Raw genomic sequence first — 24,170 nt, 5'->3', positions numbered from 1 at the left:
GTGTTGTCGCAAAGCGTTTTTAGGTTTTTCGAACATCGCGTTCACCCTACTTTGGGCTGGCGATTCGATGCGCTTTGGTCTTGCTATGAGAAAGTCGATCGACCACGTGTGGAGTTGGTTCGATGGTGAACGTGTTGGCATCTCCTTGATCGTTTGAAGTGCAATCTAAGTCGTCCAACTAGGCTGGTGAAGTTGGACGGACATGATTGATTTGCGACAGTTGTATAACGCTGCTTATTGAATTTATGGTTTTAAAGGCTGCGCGATCACCCTTCTTTGGGCGTGTGATTCAACGCGTTTCTGGTTTGCAGTGGGCAGGTCGATCGACCAAGAATGTATTTAGGTTGTTGGTGATCACACTAGTACCCTTTCGATCATTCGAGGGAAGATCTAAGTCGTCCAACTAGGCTGGCAAAGTTGGACGGATGTAATGCATTTGAGATCACTTTGGTCGGTCTCAGCTCATTTGAGCTCTTCTTAAACAGCACGATCACCCATGTTAGGGTTGATCGTTCGAAGCGCTATGGATGTATTAGATGAAAACCGTTCGGCTAGGGAGTTAGTGGGCCCGCCGGTGGTCATCGTGATGATTGCCTAATTCTGTTAGGAGCAGGCTAAGCCTATTGAATCGCGCAGCGAAATCGTGCAGCTGTGATTATTTTTGAGACTGATATTAACAGTCTAGATTTTTATTAAGGAATTTAAGCGCGTTCGATCGAGCTATCTTAAAAGCGCGTCGATACAAAATTCTCTTTGTTCAGAGAGTGATGCAGCATGTGTGAGTACTTCCATGCAGATCTCAATACTGGCACTTCGGGAGATTCATGATACTCTGCTGAGAGTGAACACTTAATCGTCATGTCATGTCAATAACGAGAGTCCGGTTGGGAACATAACATATACAAATACTAGGCAAGTCATGCATTAGTTGGTAGTGCTGGCAAAAATAGAATTCACAAAATATTTGGGATTGCTAATACGCGCACCATTCTGAGTGAATTTCATATATATATATATATATTGAATTGCTCAATGAGCGAGGAGGGTTATTTGCACTCGTCACTCTTCAAATGGCTTTACCCATTGCAGGGTGACATCGCATTAAATACTGGTTTTACAATTATAGCCTTGAACTAAAAACCACCATCAACAGTAACTGAAATCAGGAGTTTCTTAGGGGCTTGTACATACTTGCGTAAGTTTATCCGACATTTTTCGAATATAGCGGGACCATTACACGCATGGTTTGACGGGAGCTAAGGCAAAGTTTGAATGGCAGCAAACCCATGAAGACGCTTTTCAGTTACTAAAAAAGAAGATTTAAGAAGCATTGGTGTTGGCATTGCCTAACTTACAACGAACTTTTGAAGTTGAGACCGACGCTTCTAACTATGTGTTGGGAGGAGTGTTGTTATAAGATGGTAAACCAGTGGTGTACCATTCAGAATTGTTCTCAGGTGCTATTAAGAACTATGCACCTTATGACAAAGAATTTTATGCTTTATATCACTTTATCAAGCATTGGCGAGTGTATCTCTTCGGTAAAGAAGTAGTTGTACATTCAGATCACAAACCATTGGAGTAGCTACACGCAAAGACGAAACTACAACAAGCCAGACACATGAAGTGGATGTCTTACTTGATGACTTTTAACATTTTCATTAAGTACAAGAAGGGAGTAACAAACAAGTTGGCAGATATGTTATATCGTCCACCGATCTGAGCATTAATGGTGGCTTTGATCATTAATGGTGGCTATAAGTTGGCAGAGTCATACGCATCTAGCAAAGACTTCAACAAGGTGTTAGAAGGTGTAAAGAGTGGTTTTAAAAACGAGTATGAACTCCGAGATGGATTTTTATACAAAGGTCAGTTACTTTGCATACCAGAAGATGGAGATCGTTTACAGTGGTTGAGAGAGGCATACACTTCCCGAGTTGCTGGACTCTTTGGGATGAATAAAACTCTACTTAACCTCCGGAGTTATTCCTTTTGGCCAAAGATGCAAGATGATGTGTCTAAGTTGGTTAGAGAGTGTAAGTTGTACAACACATCTAAACCTTCAAACAAGAAACGTGGATTATATCTACCATTACCAGTACCATCAAGGACTTAGGAGAGTATTTTTATGGATTTTCTTGGTGGGTTACCAAAGACCAAGTCTGGTTATGATTACTTGTTCGTTGTGGTCGACCGATTCAGCAAGATGACTGCATTAATTCCATGTACAAAGACGGTAACGGGAGCCGTTGCAACAAAGATCTTCTTTGAGCATGTGTGGAAGCATTTTGGTTTACCTACTTCGATTATTTCTGATAGGGATAGTCGATTCCTTAGTCATTTTTGGGATTCTTTATGGAATATGATGGACACTAGGTTGAAGAAGAGTACAACTTTTCATCTACAAACAAACGGGAAAACAAAAGTGGACAACAAGACTATGGTTCACATATTAAGGGGATATAATTTTAAGCATCCTAAAACTTGGATGAGAGTTTATTGTATCTACAGTTTGCTTTCAATAGGGCAGTTCATAGTTCTTCGGGAAAATATCCTTTCAAGATGTGCTATGGTTACTTACCACCTAGCCCTTTCGATCTAGTATTTTCTAGTGACACCTCAGTGGGGGGAAAGGAAGGAAGTGAACGACAAAAGGCACAAAAGTTCTTGGAGAAGATATCTCAGATTCATGCAACTGTTGAAGCACAATTAAAGAAGTCACAAGCCAAATACAAAGCAAAGCATGACAAGCATCTTGTGCCTTGTAATTTCGGTGTTGGTGACTTGGTATGGTTAAAATTAGGTAAGGAACGACTGAAGGGGGAAGGTAAAAAGTTGAAGCCATTGAGGTATGGACCATTTCGTATTCTCGATCAGATTGGTTACAAATGCCTTTCGACTGGATCTGCCACCTTATCTAGGAATGTGCTCGATTATAAATACCGAATACTTGAAGTTGTTTGAACCACCATTACTTGATGTTGACGGCGACGACACTATGATCTTACCAAGAGTAGAAGACTTATGGTTTGATAAAGAGGAACCATGATAGGTGTTGAAAACACCTTAATATTTATCTACTGTTTATGCTTTCTTTGCTACTTTTCGGGTGAATTATGTATATTATGTCTGATTTTGAGTTTTTTAGGTACTTTGGAGTCGTTCGGATCGAAAGAAGAAGAAATCATCCATTTTGAGCACAAAGGGTTAAAGCGTCATTTCACGAGGCAGTATTATTGGAAGCTTAGCCAATGATAAGGGATACCCAGCTGGAAAAGTAAATGGATTACCACTTTGGTGGCCTGTATCCAACAGTGGATGCTTGTAGAAATTATCATCATTACCTAGCCCTAAACTTTAGAGAGAAATAATTCCTCGTATCATTGCCTTCTTTTTTCCTACATCAACTGAAATTAGAGGAGAAAAGATGGCTGCTGCTGGTGGAGGAAATCAGTGAGAAGGAAGAGATTCAGAGTCTTGATGATTTGATAGATGAAATTGAAGTTCTGGTGAGTTTGCTGGTCTGATTTGTATGGTTTTATACTGAATTTTGAGCCGAGATTAAGAAGGCGAAGTTAGGGTTTTCTGTGAGCCAAAAGAAGAAGTGGTGTTGATGTTCATGGGTGTTGTGCTTTTGAATTTAGGATGGAGTAGAATTTGTTAAGGTTCAGAAACTGTGAGATGATGAAGCTGTAGTTGTGGCCATCGATTGAAGCAAGAACTAAGAGATGGGATTCAAAATTACAGTGTGGTGAAACTGAAGTGCAAGGTATGTGAACAATGGGTTTGTGGTGAGTATTTGCTACGTCGAAATCAGAGAGATGGGTTCATGAGAAATGAAGGGATTTGACGGATTATTGGGTGATTGAAGTGATGCCGGCTGGTTATGATATGAATTTGCAGAATGGAGGCTTTGTTGCAGTCGACTTCAGAATTAGAGGAGAAGCTCTAATGAACTGTGCTTGAGGTGCTCAGAGAATGGACTTGATATGTTGCAGGTTATGCTGTAAATGGAGTTGCAGAGTGATTTAGGTGATGCTGAATTTGAAATGGAGTTGTGCTACTAGTTTGTGGGATTGAAGCTTTACATGGATTATTTGAGCTGAAACTCAGATGAGGCTGGAATGTAGCTGTGACAGTGCAGGTGCAGTTGAGTATGGAAAGTGCAAGCTGGTAGGGATGATGTTGCATCTGCAGATAGAGAAGGCAGTGGTGGTTTGGGGGTGCAGCTACGAGCCATGGTTGCAGGCTAGACCTAGAAGCTCATGATGAGAAGAGATGAAGAAGATATTAGGGATTTGCCGTTAATCCGAGAAATGAATTGAGCTGAGCTATGATCAGCTGAAATTGAGGATTATAGTGAATTAATGATGTGTTCACGTTGGTGCTGTCATGGCAGTACAGTAATGACAGAGTTGCGGTCATGGTTGTCAAGGGTTAAGAGAAGACTGAAGAGTATCATGGTTGTTGGTTCTGGTGGAGTATGATGAGATGGGGGTTGCAGCTACAGATGGTACTGATGTAGTTGAGCACAAATTTTGGTTAGTTAGTCAAGTGCAGTGAATGTATAAACTCAGATGTTGTTTCTACGGAGAATGCGCAAGGATGGTTCTGTAAATGGCAATGTGGTATTCAAAGAATGGCAAGGGTGAGATGCTGGAGGAATTGAACTGGTGTTGCAGTTGAGTTGAAATAGCAGCTGAGATGAAGCAAGCAAAGGCCTGCTGGTGCATATAGGAATTACAGGTGCAGTTGGCTTAAGGTAGAAGTATGTTGGTAGTTTGCTGTTGCAGACAACATATGGAGTTTATGCTGCAGGAAATGGGAATTGCACAATAAGCTTGCAGCTGAACTAAGGCAATAAGAAGTAAAGAATATGGTGAAGTACAACATTGGTGATAAATGAGATTGCAGATGTGTGTGTGTGCTGGAATGCATAACGGCAGAGATGGGTTGAAGTGCAACTGTAGTACTGAAAGTTTGATGCAGTTTGTGGTGATGCAGCTGAGTTAGGTGGTGATGCAATGGGTATTTGCTCTGTGTTTGTGGTTGTTTCAATTGAAATGAAGTAAAGGGAATGAAGGAGTTGGTTTGTGAGTTAGCTGCTGATAGCTAGGGACATGTAATGTGCTAACAGGGTGTTGGATGAGTTGATGAAAGAGAGTTGCAGGCATGTTACATTGCAGCTGATAGATGCATGTGTAGGAAACTGCATGGATGAATTATTGAAAGGCCTGAATGCATCCTGGAGATTTTTCTATAAAGCAGAGGAAACTCTGCTGGATTTTGCACTACAACGAGTTAACTCGGTGATCAGATTCGACTCACCTGACCCGTTTCGATTCAGAGAGGGACTTTGACCTGTTTCGATTGGGCTTCACTCATGGGCTGTGCCGGAGACTGATTTTTGGGCGTGACCTAAATACAACAAATCGGTGGAGAAAGAAAGAGGATATAAAAGGAACCTCTCTCAATTCTTAGGAGGGATATATGTCTATTATCTTCTTCTTCTTCACCTTTTGCCTAGGGTTTATGGAAACTCCTCTCTTTATTCTTGTTATGAACTCTATGAATATGAGCTAGATTTTATTATTGGTTATGGATTAAATTGATTTCACAAAGCATGCTTCTTTTATTAATAGATTAGTTTTGTCTCACGATTATCGATCTTGATTCACTATATATATCGCCATGTATGACTTGAATATTTGTTTGGTTGAGTGGCCAATTAATTGAACTTTATTCACATCTAAAGCTAGTTTAGGGTGTTTCATGCGTAAAAGTGATGCATCTTGGATACAAGTAGCACAAATGGTTATTGATTGTAGTGATATATCCAAGTAACTATATGTGAATCTTGACCTTTTTTAAATCGGATTAGTGCTTTTACACGTTCGATTGCATTGATTAGCCTAATTTCATAAACCTTAGTGCATCTAGGGAATTAAACTTGATTAGTTCTTTTACACGTTAGGTTGTTCTCTTAGATATAATTCATATTCGCATCTTTTAATGTGTTTGTTGATGACAAGAGGGAATTAGCGGGATATTCTTGCGATCAAGGTATTCTAGGGCTTTTGATAATGAGAGATTAAATATTAATTCTAGTTATTAAGACAAAAACATGTTAGTGAATGAAAACGAAGTCCTTAACCAATACTTTCTCATAATTGATTTGTGTGCTTTACTTTGCTTTGTTTGCTTTTATTTTATTTTAGATATATAAAAATCAGAAATCCCCCCCTTGTTTATATAGGAAATCGAAACAACTTGACAACCTAGATCCTCTCTATGGGAACAGACTCTTTTTTATCACATACTATATTTATATCTAGTTGAGCGAGAAAGTGAATTATATTTGTGCGGCTGACAACCGGTCAAACCACTCAAGGAAGACTGCATATTGGAGTGAAGAGTGACTAAAATACGACAAGGAGAGAAAGAAGCTTTTCTAATTGGATGTAAAGGTCAAGTTTAATAAGGAAAAAGGGGCTCTCGAGTTCCCTAACCTTCATTTTTAACTCTCACAAGAGTTCAAGTTCTTAAAAGGGGGACCCATGATACAAGTGTATTCGTACTCCTTTAGGGAACTTAGTTAACCTCAAGCTAAGTTGAGGGAAGAAATCCTATTCTAGGCAGGAATCCTTGTTTAGGAAGAACTCCTAGTTAGGGAAGAGTTTTTTTAGGATATACTTTTAGCTTACGAAATAGATTCCTAATAGATTTCCTTGGTTGGCTAAGTACGATGAATGGTATAATTATAGGGCTTTGGCTAAAAGCTAACAGAGAGAATTCTAGGCACAGAAAACCTAGAGAAAGCTTGTAACAATACTTGTGCAAGCTTAGCAAACAGTTTAAGATTAATCAACTATTTAGAGAAGATTGTGAGCGTAACAAAGAGATAATTGTAATCGTTTTCTTGTTCATAAGCTAGAGAAGATATTTTCTTCGAACTACTTGTGTTATGTTTTCTAAGTTTCTCGTCTATTATTATTCTGAATTTCGCCTTAATAGTAATAGCTACCAAGGTATAGAGATCATAAGTATCGTAGTCTTTGTAACTCTTTACTAAATTGTGAAATGAACGTCGTAGGTTTGATTTCATACCTAGAAAACTATGTTTAATTGCCTGAGTTTAAGGAAATAGACGTACAAACTTATTTCGTAGTCGAAATGAAATCAAAAGGATTGGTGGTTGGGTTTTCATTGAAGATCTTAAGGTTTGACCAATCCTAACTTATATAAGGAATCAAGGTAGAACCAATCCTACATTATGTTGGGAGTCAAGGTAGAACCGATCCATACCTATATTGGAGTCAAGGTAGAACCGATTCTAACTTGCTTTAGGTATCATGGTCCGGTCCTAATATATAGGCAAATTAGGAGGACGGTCTTGAGAAAAGTAGCGCTAACATAGTACAATACACGGGTGTAGATGGTTAAATTTGGATATGGGACAAAAATGTCATTTTAAGACCATAGACAAAGCTCAACTCTCACAGGAGTGATTAAACCCTTGCTCCTCAAGGCACCCATATCAATGATTTTTAGTAAACGTCCTTGTGAGACACTGCTGGTCATGATATCGTGATTACTAACGCACATCCTCGACGAGATACTGCTGGTCACATAGGTTTTGTAGAGCGTAAAATATCCCCGGAAGACTAATGAACCAGAATAACCACAATTCCAGCATGTCTTCGTGAGACGCAGTTGATTGTGATACCATGATTCCCAGTATACATCCCCGCGAAATATTGCTGGTCATGTAGGCTCTGTAGATGCGTAAAAATGTCCCCAACGGATTTATGACCCAAAGCGGAGACATAATCTCTCCTATAAGAACGACTCACCCTATTTGAGATCAATGATTGATTCCTAGTACATCATCGCGTAATACACTGGTCATGTCTGCTCTAGGATCTGACTCGACTTACCGAGGCTTCCAAATAATTCCTAGGACATTCCCGCGATATACGTTGGTTATTCTGCCTCTGGGCCTTTTCGACAGACTCATAAGACATCCTTCCTAAATACACTGGTCATGTTGGACCTACAAATACGGACATTTTTGACTCCTATCACATCTTTGCAAGATACGATGGTCAAATACAAGCAAGCCGAAGTCTCATACAGACATTATCATGTGAGAAAGTCTTCTTTTCTCTCCCAAACATGTCTCAACTGACTTCAGAGAGATTTCATCAAGTTGGAAAAATCTCAGACATCCCCATACGTGTCTGCCAAATCTTAGACAACCCGAGGTCGTCCAAATCTCAGACTGCCCCAAACGCGTCGACCAAATCTCATATATCCCCATCTGCGTCGGCCAAATCTCAGATGTCCCCATCCGATTTGATCCATCTCGTCTGAAGAGTTTTATACAAGTATAGGACTTAGGCACAAGCCTCATCTAGGCCTCAAGACTCTTTCCCAGCGTCTCAAACACATTCACAACTAGTAAATTGGGCCAGAACTATACACGTCTATCCAAAACACATGGATAACTTCTCTTGAGCTCCGCATGCTCAACAAAGGGACCCAAGAAATAATACGGTTTTCCACGTGATATATGTAATTAACCGGACATGGAGAGAGGGATCTCAACCTGAACCTCAACTTCTATCATACTCTACAAACGATTTCTGAATCATTCCATGCCTTTTTCACATGAATCATTCTACATAGTCATTCTCACAAATCAGAGAATATCTCTCTATCTTGGCCAACTCGACAAAAGAGAATATTTCTCTTTCTCAACACATCATCATAAAGCTGACTCGGCTTCACACAAGTGGGGGGATATCAATTAGGGTTTTGGTCTAGTGGTCTACGACACGTATGAGAAATACTCGACCTATTTCTTACCGCAAAAGAGAGTACATACGATGGAATGATGAGATAAAATTAACCTAGTTTATCTTTATTTGTTCCTGAAGAGATGGGAGAAGTGCTCCACACGACAAGCAATCCTTATCTTCACTGACCTGAGATTAGAGCATTCAGCTATAAATAAGTCAGTCCTCTATTTATTTAAGCTAATAAAAACTTTCTCATAAACTCTCAGAGCAATTATTCTTCATACTCTAGAATTATAGGATCTCTTTCTTCATTTGCTTTCCTCCATAAGACCAGCCCTAAGCCTCTTCCCTATGACTGAAGCAGCCTTTTAACGGCTATTGAGCGTGGTTTGGGCGAAGACTATTCGTGCTCAACCTCCCGTAACTCACTTTCAAAACCGTAGAATCCCGCTTTTAGCCCCTCACCGATTTGGTAACTACATTTTGGCGATCAAGATTGGGAGGTTGTTCACTCAGTTAAGATCTAAATCATGGTCTAATTAGGAAGTTGCCAATGAAATAGCACATGCTCTCGCAAAATTCACTCTCCTACCACAACCGCAAAAATGTTAAAAAAAGCACAATCGTGAAGGAACGGATGCAGGTAGGCTATAATTTCGGCCAACATTCATTGTCAAGCCCAAAAATGAATTTTATTTTTTTAAGGAAAAAAAGACCATAGGGATACCCGGGTTAAATTCCAGATTAACCATCTTATAGGCCCACCCCGATATTCATAATTCCTGTAATTGCGTGCTTTTGTCCACCTCTTATTTTCAATCCACGTTCCGCGATTGGTTAGGTGATAAAACAACAAAGAAAAGAGTGATGATAGACTTACCTAGAGAAACATCCCGGAATATGTCATGATTCTTATAGAGTTGTGGAACCATCACCCATTGAGAATTAATAAGGGCCACCTTTTGTGTGATGCGTCCCACAACTCTATGAAAGTCGGACTCATTACCGGATTTGTCTCTTGAATTGTTTATTTTTTGCTTCACGAAAAATTAACCTTTTTCGCTTTTAGAAGTCATTCTAAAATTGTGTACCTGAATTAACTTCCTGTTTTTATGCTTCTAGAAGCCAAAAAAACCTTCTGGGCGTGTATCCAAACAACCTCTTAGCGCGTTTGGATACAAATCTGCTTATGACTTCTGCTTTTCCAGAAGTAGAAGTCAGAAGCAGAAGCAGAAGTCAAAAGAAAAATTATCTTGCTTCATAAAAGGATGACTTTTCTGCTTCTAGAAATTGTTCTGAAAAATTATTGTCAAACTGACTTTTGACCTTTCGAGTTCAAAATTCGAAAATCAACTTCTGAATGTACATTGTCCTTGACTTTTCTGCTTTTAGAAGTCATTCTGAAAAATTATTGTCAAACTGACTTTTGACCTTTCAAATTCCAAAAGTCGAAAATCAACTTCTGAATGCACATCACCCTACTCAATTGGGTTATCATGGTGAAGAGCCTAGTTAGCAATTCGCCGCATCATTTACGAACAATACAATTCGTGTATTTTGACCTCCATCACCCTTTCTCATCACTACTCCGTTGAACTGGTTGTTCTTTGCTGATAAATAAGCATATATTCAATATATGTACGATATTTAGTGGACAAATCCAACACTGAGCAACTGCAATGGTGCGATCAAAACCATAGACCAAAGAAAAAAAAACGACCAAATTTAAGTTTAGTCCGTGGTGTTACACTAGGGTGGAAAAGTAAATTTGGTCGGTTGGGAAAAAGTATACACCATGATCACATTATATGCCCGTCCCATCACCAAGATCACATTATATGCCCGCCCTATCACCAGGATCACAATATATGCCCGCCCCATCACAGGATCACGTTATATGTACGCCCCATCAGCCATTAGGCTAACTTTATATGTACGCCTCACTGAGGATCACATTATATGCCCGCCCCATCACCATGATCACATTATATACCCGCCCGGTGACAAACGAACATTATACGTTCGCTTGACTGTATATAGTTTTGGTCTTGGTCCCAAACCAAATATAGTCTGGAATTTAGTTATGGTCCGGCTTTTAGTCTTCACTCCGTCCCGTTGTGTCTCGTCTCTGGACCATAATTATAAGTTTGATCGTCCACTGTGGTTGCTCCTCTCTAATTATATTCTATTTGTATTTTGACGAATTATACATGTACATATGCTGTTCCGAATTATTTTCGAATCGCGAACCGTTGACCGTATTTTTGATCGAACTTAAATTTTACAAATTCAAATAATACGAGTACGGTTGGTGTTCTCCGAATTGCTAACTAGGGTGAATAGAAGAGAAGAAAAGAAAAATCGACTACCAAGGCGGTATAACCACCATTCTTTTAAAATATTCAATCCGTTCACAATTCTTTTTAAAAAAAACAAGCTGAAAAATAATAGACCCTCGATATATATCAATTATCAAGTGCTGTGAAATGGACACTACAACATAAGTACAAAGAGAACTGAATCCACTTCAGTAGTACAAAGTGTTTCAACCACATGAACTTGTTCAACTTGTACGAGTAACTGTAACACATCTAAAAAGCAGTGGTCAGTTTCACCTCCTCGGATAAAAATAATTAACTCGTCTTTATTTTTTACAGCTGGTATCTTCCCCTATTTACACGCTAAATCCTGACCCCTAACAACATTTCACTGACTCCCATATGAAAAGACTGTATTGCCCTTACCGAACCACACGATTATCAGGAAACCCTTTCCAAATGAAAGACTCTTTGATTTTTTATTTCTTTTTGGTATATTAGAAGATATATATATATATACACAGATCTCTCCAGTAGTCCCTCATTATATTTCTTCTTCTTGTTCTTCAACATCATCATCATTATAATCTGTTCGGCTTCCCATCTCCATCTACATCTCTCTGTTTAACTCTCTCTCCGAAAACTGAGGAGGTAATAATAATAATCTGTTTTTTTTTTGTTTTTTTGTATTCAGATTTAGCTGATTTGTGTTTGTTGATTGATGATTGATGGACAATGAATGATTATAGACTTGTTTATTGTATGATTCGTGTAAGGTTGTTTGATTCGATTTGATTTTGATTTGATTCATCATGTTTAGGTTTACGGATCTAGGGTTTTGCTAGATTTGTTTATCTTTTTGTGGTTCTGTATGATCGTGCCGTATGTGTTTTTAGGGGTTTTCATTTTGCATTCGAATCTTTAGGGTTTAGGTTTAGGTTTTTCTTTTGTTTATTTGAGTGACACTGGTTTCTAGGGTTTATTGGTTCTCAATCTAAAGTTTAGATTTTTATGTTTTTTTTGTTTTTTGTTTTTTTGTTTTTAAGGTTATGATACTGTTGATTTGAAATTAGTTCACCTACTTATTGTCATCCTTGTTATAGATTCAGATCTTGTAATGGTAGACTTCTTTTAGAGTTCAGAGTTTGATTAGTCACTCTATGTTGGTTCCTGTCTTTATGTGGTTATGTTTAATTCCTTCTTGGATTCACAAGTACATTGGCATTGATTCTGCTAAGTGAAACCGTAGTTAGTTTAACCTATGTTTTGGGGAATGGCTTCAACTATATTTTACTAATGGTTATATTTGGATTTAGTGCAGAGATGGCAACAGAAACTCCTGTGGTGGTTGTTCCAAGTGCTCAAGTGGTTGGCAATGCTTTCGTCGAGCAGTACTATCACATCCTTCACAAATCTCCGGAGCTGGTTTTCAGGTTCTATCAGGATGCCAGTGTTTTAAGTCGACCAGGGCCAAATGGTGTTATGTCAACAGTGTCAACCATGAATGTAAGTGTTCTAAGCTCAACTGCTGGTTAAAATGCATGTACTCTAGTCATTGTTATCTTTTTCAAGAGGACATAGGATTTAACTTGTCATGGAATAGTGACTTAACATTAGACTGAGTGTTTTGGGATTGGTGGATTCTGAAGCCTTGTTTAATTGCGTTGCTATCTCTTTAGTGTTCTGTCTAATTAGCTAGTAATCAAATATAATATCATTGGTTTGGCAATAAGAAAGAAACAATATGTAATAGGGCGGATTATTTGGGACTGTTTATTGGTTGTTTACTTACTGGTGATAAGTCCAATCGCCAGTGCTCGAAGGAAAATTAAAGTTTTGATTTATTTTTAGTTTATACATATCTTAATCAGTCCTGTTTCTGCTGTTTTATTGCTGTGATCCACAATTGGCTGACTTATGTTGCTTTTGACCAGGCCATAAATCAGAAAATCCTGTCGTTAAACTCCACAGACTACAAGGCAGAGATTAAAACTGCAGATGCTCAATACTCTCACGTGGATGGGGTAATTGTTCTGGTAACAGGGTGTTTAACTGGGAAGGACAACGTAGGAAGGAAGTTCACACAGTCATTTTTCCTGGCCCCACAGGAAAAGGGTTACTATGTTAGAAATGATGTTTTTAGGTATCTTGACGAGGATCAAGTGCTGAAGCCGGAGACCGTGTTGGTTAACGGAACAAGTGAAAGCATTACAGCAGCTCCAGTGCCTCAAGAACTTGGTTCGTCTCTCATTCTCTTATGCTTTTTCCTGCTTTTCTATTACTGCAATGGCTAATGGGTCTTCCCTGTTGTTTTTATTTTCAGAACCCTCTCATGTTCCTGAGCCCGCCGTGCCAGATACCACAGCACCTATTGAGGAGGAGCTGAGTAATGGTGTTGAAGTTCATGAGCATCCGAACAATGAGGTAGAGGTGGTTGTGCAGGAAGAGATTGTTGAGGAGCCTCCTCAAGTTCAACCAGTGCAAATTGAAGCTCGGCAGTTGGCAGAGCCTGTTGTGCCTGTGGTGCAAGAAGATGCTCCAAAGAAGTCATACGCTTCAATTGTCAGTTCAATACCAACTTTTAAAAAAAAATCTATGTACTTCGTTCCTCCTTGAATCTCATCACTGATATCAAATTTCAGGTGAAAGTTGCAAAAGCAAATGCTGGGCCTGCTCCTGTGAATGTGCCCACTACCACTATAAAGTTGAAACCTGCTACTGCTGGGCAAAAGGTGCCTGCACCTGCAGCACCAACTCCAGCACATGGAGCGTCAGCTCCTAATAGCAACAATGCTTCTGCCAATAGCAATGTTGTAGAAGAAGGTAATAATTCTCTCATTTGTTTCTTTATTAAATTTTGGAAATCCTGTATATGCAGTATACATTCTTATACCGCTTACCTCCGGTTTTGTGTGCAAACCTTGTTTTGATTTTGTTTGCTTGTTTGTTATTCATTATCTTCTTTGCCATTTACTTTCTAATGACTTGCATCCTGTTCTTCATAGTTGAGGGGCACTCCATATATATCAAGAACCTGCCAACAACTGCAACAGACGAACAGGTTGAGAAAGAGTTCAAGAGTTTTGGGCCAATTAAGCCAGGAGGTGTTCAAGTCAGAAGTAACAAGGTTTGTTTTGTTTCATGCTCGTTTGATGTAAAATTATCAGTTTCTTTGACCAAATTTTGACTCAAACCTGATCTGTTTGCATCAGGGATTCTGCTTTGGCTTTGTCGAATTTGAACAGTTGAGTTCCATGCAAAATGCTGTGAAGGTATGAACTCTGCGAAACTTCATTACTTTCATCAAACACAAATCATGGGCACCAATTATTTGTTATGAACATGCACTTATCTTTTCTCACTTCCAATTCACCGGTACAGCAATATAAATCCATGGAACTAATTCTCTCTTTGCACAGATGATTGCTCCTGGTCCACTTTTATGCTGTATACGCTAGATTGCCAACAGGACTTTCTTGTATGTTTAAAATCAATATGATATATTGAAAGAAATTCTTAATAGGGACCTAAGTGAGGTTAGGTGAAGCAAGAAAGGCTAACTTTTCCTTGAGGGAATGCACCTTTGCTTTCTTCATTTTTCTTTTGGTGTAAATCAATATATCCGCATCATTTTAATATATCCGCATCATTTTTCTTTTGGCATTAGTTGGGTGTAAATCTGATTGTTGATTTGGCTAAGCCATGGTAGGCTGTCCACAAATAACAAATCAACGCCAGTTGGAACAATTGAAACCATTTACTTATCAGTTTTGTCTTCTTGAGCCGCATATACAGGATTATGCTACTATTTAATGTTCACTTAAACACATGTCTTCGTTCTTTAGTCAAGAACTGAGAACTGATTATTCTGTATATCCAGGCTGGGTCAGTCACTATTGCGAGCCGCCAAGTTTATATCGAGGAAAAGAGAACCACAACAAGAGGCAAGTGAAATATTTCAGCTTTTTTTTTTTGTCTATATACCTACCTGGGGATAGCTTTGGTGAAATCTATCTTAACCTGTTACATTGTAATATCCAACTAATACCCTCTACTTGTTATTGCAGTTGGTGGCAGAGGCCGTGGCAATTTCAGTGGAAGGGGTGGGTTCAGAAGTGATTTCAGGGGTGGTCGTGGTGGTGGCAATTTCAGCGGTGGACGAGGATACCCAAGAAGTGATTTTGCAAACCGTGGTGACTATTTAGCACGACGTGGTCCATCAGGAGGACGTGGTGAAGGCTACCAGCCAGTGGAGCAGAATGGGAATGGAAAAGTTGCAGGTGGTCGTCAAGGTGGAACGAACCAGGCCACTGTTGCTGCTTGAAGATCTTGATGGTGGGTTATGATTTTTTTAAGAGATAGAGCGGCAAAGTTTTCCGTGATCAGTGTTTGATATCTCTTGAAATGAGGTTGGACAATGATGACGATAGATATAATTTCCGACATTGCATAGAAAGTCATTTCTTTGGACTCTGGAATGTAGTATACTTTGAGCTGATGAGAGTTTACTTAGATGTAATTTTTTTTTCCTTTCACTTTTTTGGAAATTCCTATTCCAAATTTTGTGTGGTAGCATTGTTCATATTCAAGGATTGGATGCCCTATTGGTATACCCAAGTACTCTCGCAAGTAGATTTTTTAGGGTTCAGAATTCGCTAGGGTAATTGAAAAACTTAATTTGTCAAGTGCAGTTTGATGTGCAATCATAACCCGTCCCATTAATCGACAAATCTTCTTTCAGGTCCAAAAACGCTGATCTTGGTTTCTGAACTGAACTTTTTATCACTGTACTGGTGCTCTACTTTGGAGGTGTTTTAACTAATTTCCAGTAGAAATGAACAACAACGTTTGGGGGTTGAAATTTAACAGTGTTGTGAAATCAAATCAAGTGGATTTCTGTAAGTTGGATACAAAATTGGAGGCAGCAAATGAAGCTGAACCCCCCAGGACAGAAACGAGAGCCACCAACACCTGCAAGACAATCTCCCATGGGTAATCCTCAGGGACAAGGTAAGCACATAGTGGACCAAGAACAAGTAACACCAGACTCAGGTTGAAAAGAGTCACTGGAGTTCCTGGATCTGTTGCTGCTGACAACACTCCAAATTCCTCAGCTTTCGAGAGCAGTCCAAGTTTCTCTATCGTTGAGAGGGACAGACCGGCTTTTTCAGCTGTCGACAGCAGGCCAGCTTTCTCAGCTTTTGTTAGAAGTCTAAGCTGTTCTACTCTGGTGAGAAGCTTGATTCTTGTTGATCCTGCTGTAGTGGCCTTTGCTGCTTTCACTACGAACACCTGCATTGCATCAAGGAAATTCCCCAAGAATATATATGTTCAGTGGAACTCAGCTGCAATGGCTTAGCTTGTTTGTAGAACTAAAAAATCAAACAGCCCAAGAATACACATGTTGAAAATCTTCTAATAATTTGCATTTTTTTTCCTTTTCCCTTTAGTAATTGGGGTGTTAAATTGAACTTACCTTCTTAGAGGAAGCAGCAGGAGTAACAGGAGCAGTGGAGAAACTTAATCTCTGTGTAGCCATGGATGGAATGAGTAGTGCTGATCTTGATATAGTATTACAGCTGCAAACTCCCATGTCAATCTATCTTTGGCTCTATATGTTTTCTTCTTCTTCTAGAAAAATGGATGCAAATGATGAATTCTATCAGCACTAGTTGAGTGGACAGGAAGAGAGACAGATAGATAGGTACCAATGGATGTCCATGGTTTGAGATCTAGGGTCCCACAGGCACATAAAGGACGTGCTCCTATCTGGTTGGTCGATTTGTATGTTTGGTATGTTCGCCTTACAACGCTCCACATACCCATAACCTTAGCTATCGGTCCGATCTTAATTTTAACGGTTGAAAATTTGTTGGTTTTCAAAGTAATAGATGATTATAGTTTCGGAATGTGCTTATTCTGTGTGCGTATGCAGAGATTTGTAAGACAAATATATCCTAAACATTAGTGTTTGGTTTTTATAAAAAAAAAATAGTGTCCAAAGTGGGAGATAACTATGAAAATAGGAATGTGAGGGGATCCTCCCTAATTCATAACCCCGATATAATTTGAGTTTTTTGTTTTTTCACCGAGGGAAGATCCCTTCACAAAAACTATCTCACACTCTAAATGTCTTTTTTTATGACTAAAAACCAAATGGTATCGAACTTGAGTTAATATTTAAGAAATATTTTCCTCTTAAAAAGATTTACATCCTATCAATAAGCGCATTACGAGACGTATATTACCACCATCCTCTTTTTCACCACTGTCAATTCAACTCTTCTCAACTGTTGAAAATTATTCAAACCCAACTCACATATTCATCATCCAATGAAACTCCAAACATCGAAATTGAAAGAATAAACAAAAAAACAAACTATATTTTACCTGACAAGATAAAAAAAAGAAAAAAAAACTAAATAAGATAAAAGGAAATTCTATACCAAAGTGAACTCGACCATGCACACTGCTTGGCTACACATGTGTAGGCCTTAAAATGCACTCCTTCTTACCCTTCATGTGCAGGCCCAATTAGCCCAACAACCAACAACAAAGCCAACTCCAAGTGGGTTTCATATTTGTTTTGGAACTGAGTGCATTTTGGGTGGTTTGATTCGAGTTCTCATTCTCCAATAGATGAAGGTAGCAAGTGAAAAGGTTTTACAAGGATTTCGAGCAACAACAATAATTTTGATCATCAACTCGATTTTGGGTCATTCGACGCTTTTATTATATGACTTCCTTAACACCTTTAGAGTCATTTTCAGTGCTTTTGAATGACCAACCAAATGAAAACAAACATAATACAAAGTAATTTCCTAGAGAACTCGAGATTAAGCATACGGTTTCGATACTAGAAACAAACAAATTTTGCACTTAGTAAATTTTCCTCATACTTGCCTTTTGCTATGTGACAACCCGCTAATTCTGGCACTAAAACCGAGTTCAGAATCCCGCGGTGCTACTATCGTAGGTCTAGATTTTTCTTTATAAAACAAAGACACTGTAGCGGAAAACTCAAGAAAACCCCACGACTTACCCACTTAATTATTCTGCTACCTGAAAGGGAGAAAAAATCAACACAAGGTTAAAGCCTTGAATCGCAAGTTCACTCTTAATCCATAATATATAATGATATAAGCATATAAGAAACGAAAATATCAAGTGATAATAAATAAGACTAGGAGTGTAAGTTTCAAAATCAAATAATATAACGTTTATCATGAGTCGTTCACCAAACGTAATCACACATACATACACATTAAAAAATTGCACCCACTTTCCATCGTGAAACACACTAGTTGAATAGTGATGTCCCTGAACTCGGAAAACTCAATGACAACCACTTATCTGGTGTACGCTCACAAGCATGATAGCTATTGTGGCCACACGGTACTCATAAGCGCGATAACTATTATGATACCTGATCTCAACATATAAATTTCAACATACACATATTAACATACACGTATACTGCTCACCGATTCTCGCAAGTCTGATAGCTTTGCAGACCTGACCTCTTAGCAAGTAGATAAACAATAATTAGTATCCAAGTACCACGAGCCCCAAATAAAGATTTATATCCCAATAATACTCCAACATATATAATACCATTGAAATCATCTTGAAATTCATCATATAGTAAGTTTCAAAAGCATACACACAACTCAACTCAAACTTCAACCACATACTAGGTCAATTCAATAATTTACCCTGCAAGCACATATGTATAACTTTGTTGTACCTATCAAATACACCATGTATACTAATCTGATTGCAAATTTTTTTTCTCCATGCAATCATAACAATCTCAAGGAAATTCTATACGAATTTCAAAAAAAGATAACAGTTGAATATCAAATTATGATATGTTCTATTCGCTATACCTATCTGAATTTTTACAGGAGTAACTACAATACATCTATTGTTTGGGAACCTCCTGAACTCGATTTAACTTGAAATTTTTACATCTTACTCACTATCTAAATGGTTTACTCATATCAAATTTTTAGCTCATTTTAGATACTAGAACTATATAAACTTAGGTTTTCATAACTATCTGAATTCATATATTATGCAGATAATAAGTTCTCTGAACTACAAGTGTTTCCGTGATGAATCCAATTACGATCGTCCTGAAATTCTGACAAAACCTATATGAAAATTCAAGGTATAACATATCCAAAGTTCGCAAACATCTAATGGTTAGATCTTGTTTTACGGTTCAGAAAGTACTCTTTCTTGTAGATGATAGAAAAACACTAACACGAATTTACCCCTAGAAATTAAGCTTCTTAACTTAGGTTTTCAAGGTGATAAAAAATTGAAACTTAAAATCCTATCAATAATAAATGATAAAGTAAAAATAAACTTGCCTTAGACTTGAGATCAAAACCTAGAATCTCCCCTGGTTTTAGTAACACTTGTTTTCCTTCTTCCCTTTTGCTTCCGGTTTCTTCTTCACTTAACTAAGCTAATATATATTATATTTATTATACTAACCTAAGTTATATTTTTTTTAATCCAAACACAAGTTTCTTCTAAGGGCAGCCTAATCAGTAACATATAAGTAACTGGGGTGTTACATGCTAATACTCAAGTAAACTACCTAACTTAGTTTCAAAGCTTAACCCACTTTTATAATAGTTATCGTTACACTTAATATGTGCTATATTCAAAGGATCCTTAGGTGACTCTAGTGGACGAGTCATAATCTTGTGAGGGTCTAAAAAAGATAAACCCACAAAATCTACTAAAACTTTTAATGGGAAAGTCACAAGTATTCCTCAAAGCTATGACGACATTAAGCTTTCTCAATATAATAATAAGAAGTTAGAAGTACAAGAGAAAGTTCACAAGTATCGTATTCACTATAGTCAACGAAAGAGTGCGTGTAATATATCTAGCCAATGTAAATGAGTCTTACACCTGCGAATTATAGAAAACAGCCTCGAAGCAACCAATAGCATTTTACCTCGAATTTTCTTCACTTAAAAAATAAGCGATATAAATTAAAGAATTGGACAAGTGTATAAGAAGGAACAAAGAAGAGAATACTTAAAAAATTTGAAATGTGCGTTTACTTTCGATTTTTGATAATCTCAAAGGAAATGAAGACAACCATAAATGAGGATGGAAACACTCACTCACTTCTCATCTCTCTTACATTCATCATTCCCCTCACAATAACTTTCGGTAAAACCAACTTCGTCATTGGATTTAGCTCTTGATAATAAAAATTCAAACTTGTCGAACTTCAACAATTTTCACTCATTTTTCAGTTAATTCATCAACTCTTTTTCTTCAATTATTTGTTGTTTTGAAACTTATTTTTGGATTTTTTATTTTGTATAAACTTGATCCGCGTACCACAAATAACTAACTTTAACACTTGCTTCTTTACCCCTTTGATATTGTTCAACAACACAAACTTCAAAAAATTTACATCTTTCTTTTTCCCAGGTTTTCTTTTTCTTTTGTTTCTTTCAAGACATTGACTACTTCACCTTTATTTGTAGTTTGATATTTTCTTCACCCGTTGATGATGACATATTTTCGTCGTCGACTACTTTGAGAGAAATATATAAGTATATATATATCATCCAATTCAGACTATAATAATGAGGTTAATAAGAAATTCTAACAATATCTTTATGACTGACAAGAATTACCACTTGACAAATTAAAAGTGATGAATGGGTGCGAGGTTGAGTACTTTCCTATTCTACCTAGAGTTTATGCATAAGAATACACTCTAAATCGGCAATGAAAGATAACATGCCTTAATCAAAGGGTAATCTCCACTAATAACGGGAAAATTCTCTAAACTACATATCATTAAGAGTTTAGTCCAACCATCTTTACAAATAAATTTTATTTTTCCTATCTCTCTAATTCCGGGGCTTACATCAAAGTAAATCCAATTTAACCTAGATATGACATCAAAGCTATACCGGGACTCTACCAAATCAGCTAGAGACTCATTAAATAGCAAAAATAATAATAAAATGATTTGATAACAATCAATGTAGTTAATATCGGATACCGGTTTGTCTCGGCGGAGGACCGGTACACTGGTACAACATCGTATCGGAGAGATTTCGGTTTTAAATATCGGTGCAATATAGATTCTAAATTTTATGCCTAATAATATATATATCTCAAATATTTGCCTGATTTGCAACTTTAAAAGAAAAGTTAGGGGATAAGCAATAAGTTTAGGTTAAATCCAAAGCCTTGTAACTTCCATCCACGTGTGCAATTAACAAAAGAAAAAAAACTTCATATTATTCCTTCTCATCAACAATCATCATATCTCCTGCATATCTCTTCCGGTTCTCCCTAGCTCTCTCTTTCAGAACAAAGTTTCAGAAAAAATTTAACAAAGATTCATATTCCATTAAACCAAATGAATAGAAACATCAAATAATCACCAACTTAATCAACCAGAAGCAACTTTTGATTATTTCAATTTTCACCGTCAACTTACCAAACACCTCTCGAACGAAATTCTGTGCTAGTTTTTAGAGAAATCATAAGATGGGTTTGTGTAGAATCACTTAATGGTGGTATTTTCATCTCATCAGAGATTACTTTGATGATATTTATTCTTCTCCAGGTTTGATTTTCTATCTCGCCAAAACGAAATTTCGGACGACTTTTGACCGAGTTATACCGTAAACGACCGATATGTTGTGGCAGAATCTCGTCTCGGCGATATTTAGATCTCTTTTCGCTCCATTAGCGATACCGGAATAATCGGCGATATCTCGGCCGAGATGTCCGAGATTGACTACACTGATAACAATAGATCCATGATTCATACACGTATAACATTAAAATATAGAAATCAACTTATTGATCATATGAGTACGACAAACATACATTTAAATGAAACAACCCATTCTTCATGCTTTGCTATTTCCAGAAGATATTTAAAATTTATCCGAAAGATAATGTGTCATTTTTTATACTCTAGTTATCCTCAAATTTTCATAAAATTTCTGGCACACTGGCAGGAAAACAATCGAGTTCTGTGTTACCCAGTAAATTCGTGTTCTATAGGCACAATTCCTCGCGTGTTACTCTAATGAACTAAGATAATATTGAGTTGGATATATGGATAATGTTTGGATACAAAAATGTTAAATACCATATAAATAAGGGTTATTTGATGTTTGGCGTTCGAGTTTTGTCCCAAAACAATGTTTGGTCTAACAATTTTCCAGCTTACTGGTTGATACTTGGACTTCACATTAACCTCGTTGATTCCGTTAGGTAATGACATGTTTAACTTTTTGTCTTGATTTAACTTGTCTTCGCTCCGACATAGTAATCTTTTCATTGAATAAGCCTCACAAAATAATATAACTTTTCCCCCAACTCCCATATAGGGTTTTCATTTTATTATTACATCCCAATACTCACCTTCATCTTCTTCAAATTCAAAACATGAACAAAATTAAAAAATCCAAACAAAAAAATCACTTCGATAATAAAAAAACAACTACAAATTTTATCGGGATTACCAGATAATCTCTCAACGCTCCATCTTTGTATAATGTAAATAAACCAAATCTTCTTACATTGTTTGCCAGTCATGGAGAAAATTAATCTACTCAAATTTCCCATCTTTTCTATCTTTTTTTTCTTCCAATTATCTCGCTAGTAAACAAAACCCATGTTTCAAATTTCATCAATTCCAAAACTATTTCTTCTACATCACCCATGTTTTGTTCTCGTCAATTACCAATCAAATATGGTACTCTTTCAAATACTCTATTTTCATATTAGGTACTATAATGATGGTAATTAAATCTATTTCTAACCCGTTGATTTTTAAGCCACTTTTGAGTCAATGGAGTTTTAGCTCGCCGATTAGTTACCCACGTAGATATTGGTATACCACTGGTGTAGTTTTTAGAGCTATTTATATTTTTTATTATGTTGTGTCTTATTGTAATCATGATGTTTCTCAATCTGCATAAAATGGTGCTCATATATTAGTACAAATTGTTGGGAAAATTTTCGAGCATTGCTCGGTCAAACTCACAAGTTTTGGTATGTCAAGCTTGTTGTCAATTTTAGTTGATCAAAACTATGTCTTAATTTATTATACACTAAAGTCAGTCTCAGACTAGAAATAAAACATAATAGTTGAGTATCACAATTCACCAATCGAATTTGAAGATTAAAATCTGAAGATGGCGTCAACGGAAAATTCATCAATAAAGGTATATATGTGAAGAATGACTATCCTATTTACTCATATTATCTACCATTCTATCTACTAAGATATGTCGTATGACTTTAATATAATGATGAACATTGCAAAGAAGAATTCTAGTAATAAGAAGTAGTCAAGTTAGTTCTTAAAGTTTACAAAATTGAACTAATAAAAATAAAGACTTGATTAAATGAACCTCAATTAACTCGCTTACACGAACTGTTTACTTAGTTCGCGAACTAGTCGATTTTGAGATACTACTGGATTCTGAAAAAGCGGGGGTTGATGAGTGCCAAATAATGTATATATTTATCCCTTTTTGTTGGCATTTTAACTCATCTTTTGTGCAGTAATTATACATTTTATCCCATATTCTGTATTTTCATTGTTTTCAAGAATAAATATTTTTCTTACTTAATTTTGCATTTTTAGGTAATAAATAAAGTCTGGATAACTTGCGGAGCGGAAAAGAGCTGAAGAGTAGTGAGAAGCCGGAAGAAATTACGCAAGGAAGCCGCAAAGAATGGAGCGCACGTCCAAAAAGCTAGAAATGGGCTCAAGAAGGAAGAATTGTTCTTAAAGAAGATATGGGCTTGGCATACCCAAGGCCCAAAACCCTTACCCAAACCCATTTTCTATAACCAAAACCGCCTCCATCTTCAGCCGTCGGATTGGATCCATCTCATCATCCGATGGTCGCTCCTTCATCGCGCATCAAAATCTGAAGATCCTGCAAAACACCATAGTGCCTAAATTCCAAGCCTTCAGATTAGATTGTAGTTGAATCCAACGATCGCTTCTTTGCCTGCGCATCAAACCCAG

The 24,170-nt window shown here is 37.3% G+C and overlaps 2 protein-coding genes across 3 annotated transcripts; one reads left to right on the top strand and one right to left on the bottom strand.

Moving 5' to 3' along the window:
* Positions 1–11,624: 11,624 nt before the first annotated feature.
* On the top strand, positions 11,625–15,809 carry LOC113271784 (ras GTPase-activating protein-binding protein 2-like). Of its 2 annotated transcripts, none has more exons than XM_026521698.1 (9): positions 11,625–11,770; positions 12,441–12,625; positions 13,054–13,357; positions 13,443–13,681; positions 13,762–13,942; positions 14,125–14,246; positions 14,332–14,391; positions 15,000–15,063; positions 15,187–15,809. In XM_026521698.1, the coding sequence occupies exons 2-9, from the start codon at positions 12,443–12,445 to the stop codon at positions 15,441–15,443; spliced, it is 1,410 nt and encodes a 469-aa protein (XP_026377483.1). In that variant the 5' UTR covers positions 11,625–11,770; positions 12,441–12,442; the 3' UTR covers positions 15,444–15,809. The 2 variants fall into 2 exon arrangements, with proteins under 2 accessions (XP_026377483.1, XP_026377484.1); XM_026521699.1 differs by having other exon boundaries at positions 12,436–12,625.
* A 150-nt stretch (positions 15,810–15,959) lies between these two features.
* LOC113271785 lies at positions 15,960–16,790 on the bottom strand. The gene is made up of 2 exons (XM_026521701.1): positions 16,596–16,790; positions 15,960–16,411 (listed from the first exon to the last, which is right to left on the bottom strand). Exons 1-2 carry the CDS (start codon positions 16,710–16,712, stop codon positions 16,004–16,006), a joined length of 525 nt encoding a protein of 174 aa, XP_026377486.1. The 5' UTR covers positions 16,713–16,790; the 3' UTR covers positions 15,960–16,003.
* Positions 16,791–24,170: the final 7,380 nt, after the last annotated feature.

This window comes from Papaver somniferum, chromosome 4 (assembly GCF_003573695.1).
Source record: "Papaver somniferum cultivar HN1 chromosome 4, ASM357369v1, whole genome shotgun sequence".
NCBI classification, from domain to species: Eukaryota; Viridiplantae; Streptophyta; class Magnoliopsida; order Ranunculales; family Papaveraceae; genus Papaver; species Papaver somniferum.
Note: the sequence above shows the minus strand (reverse complement) of the source record. Positions and strands in the feature narration are given on the sequence as shown.

What these genes read in the sequence shown, in the direction of transcription:
- LOC113271784 (XM_026521698.1), top strand. Translation starts at nt 12,443, where the DNA reads ATGGCAACAGAAACTCCTGTGGTGGTTGTTCCAAGTGCTCAAGTGGTT. An exon ending in TAGCAATGTTGTAGAAGAAG is followed by an intron (nt 13,943 to 14,124) that starts GTAATAATTCTC and finishes TGTTCTTCATAG; the next exon opens with TTGAGGGGCACTCCATATAT. An exon ending in CCATGCAAAATGCTGTGAAG is followed by an intron (nt 14,392 to 14,999) that starts GTATGAACTCTG and finishes CTGTATATCCAG; the next exon opens with GCTGGGTCAGTCACTATTGC.
- LOC113271785 (XM_026521701.1), bottom strand. Translation starts at nt 16,712, where the DNA reads ATGGGAGTTTGCAGCTGTAATACTATATCAAGATCAGCACTACTCATT. An exon ending in CTGCTGCTTCCTCTAAGAAG is followed by an intron (nt 16,412 to 16,595) that starts GTAAGTTCAATT and finishes GATGCAATGCAG; the next exon opens with GTGTTCGTAGTGAAAGCAGC.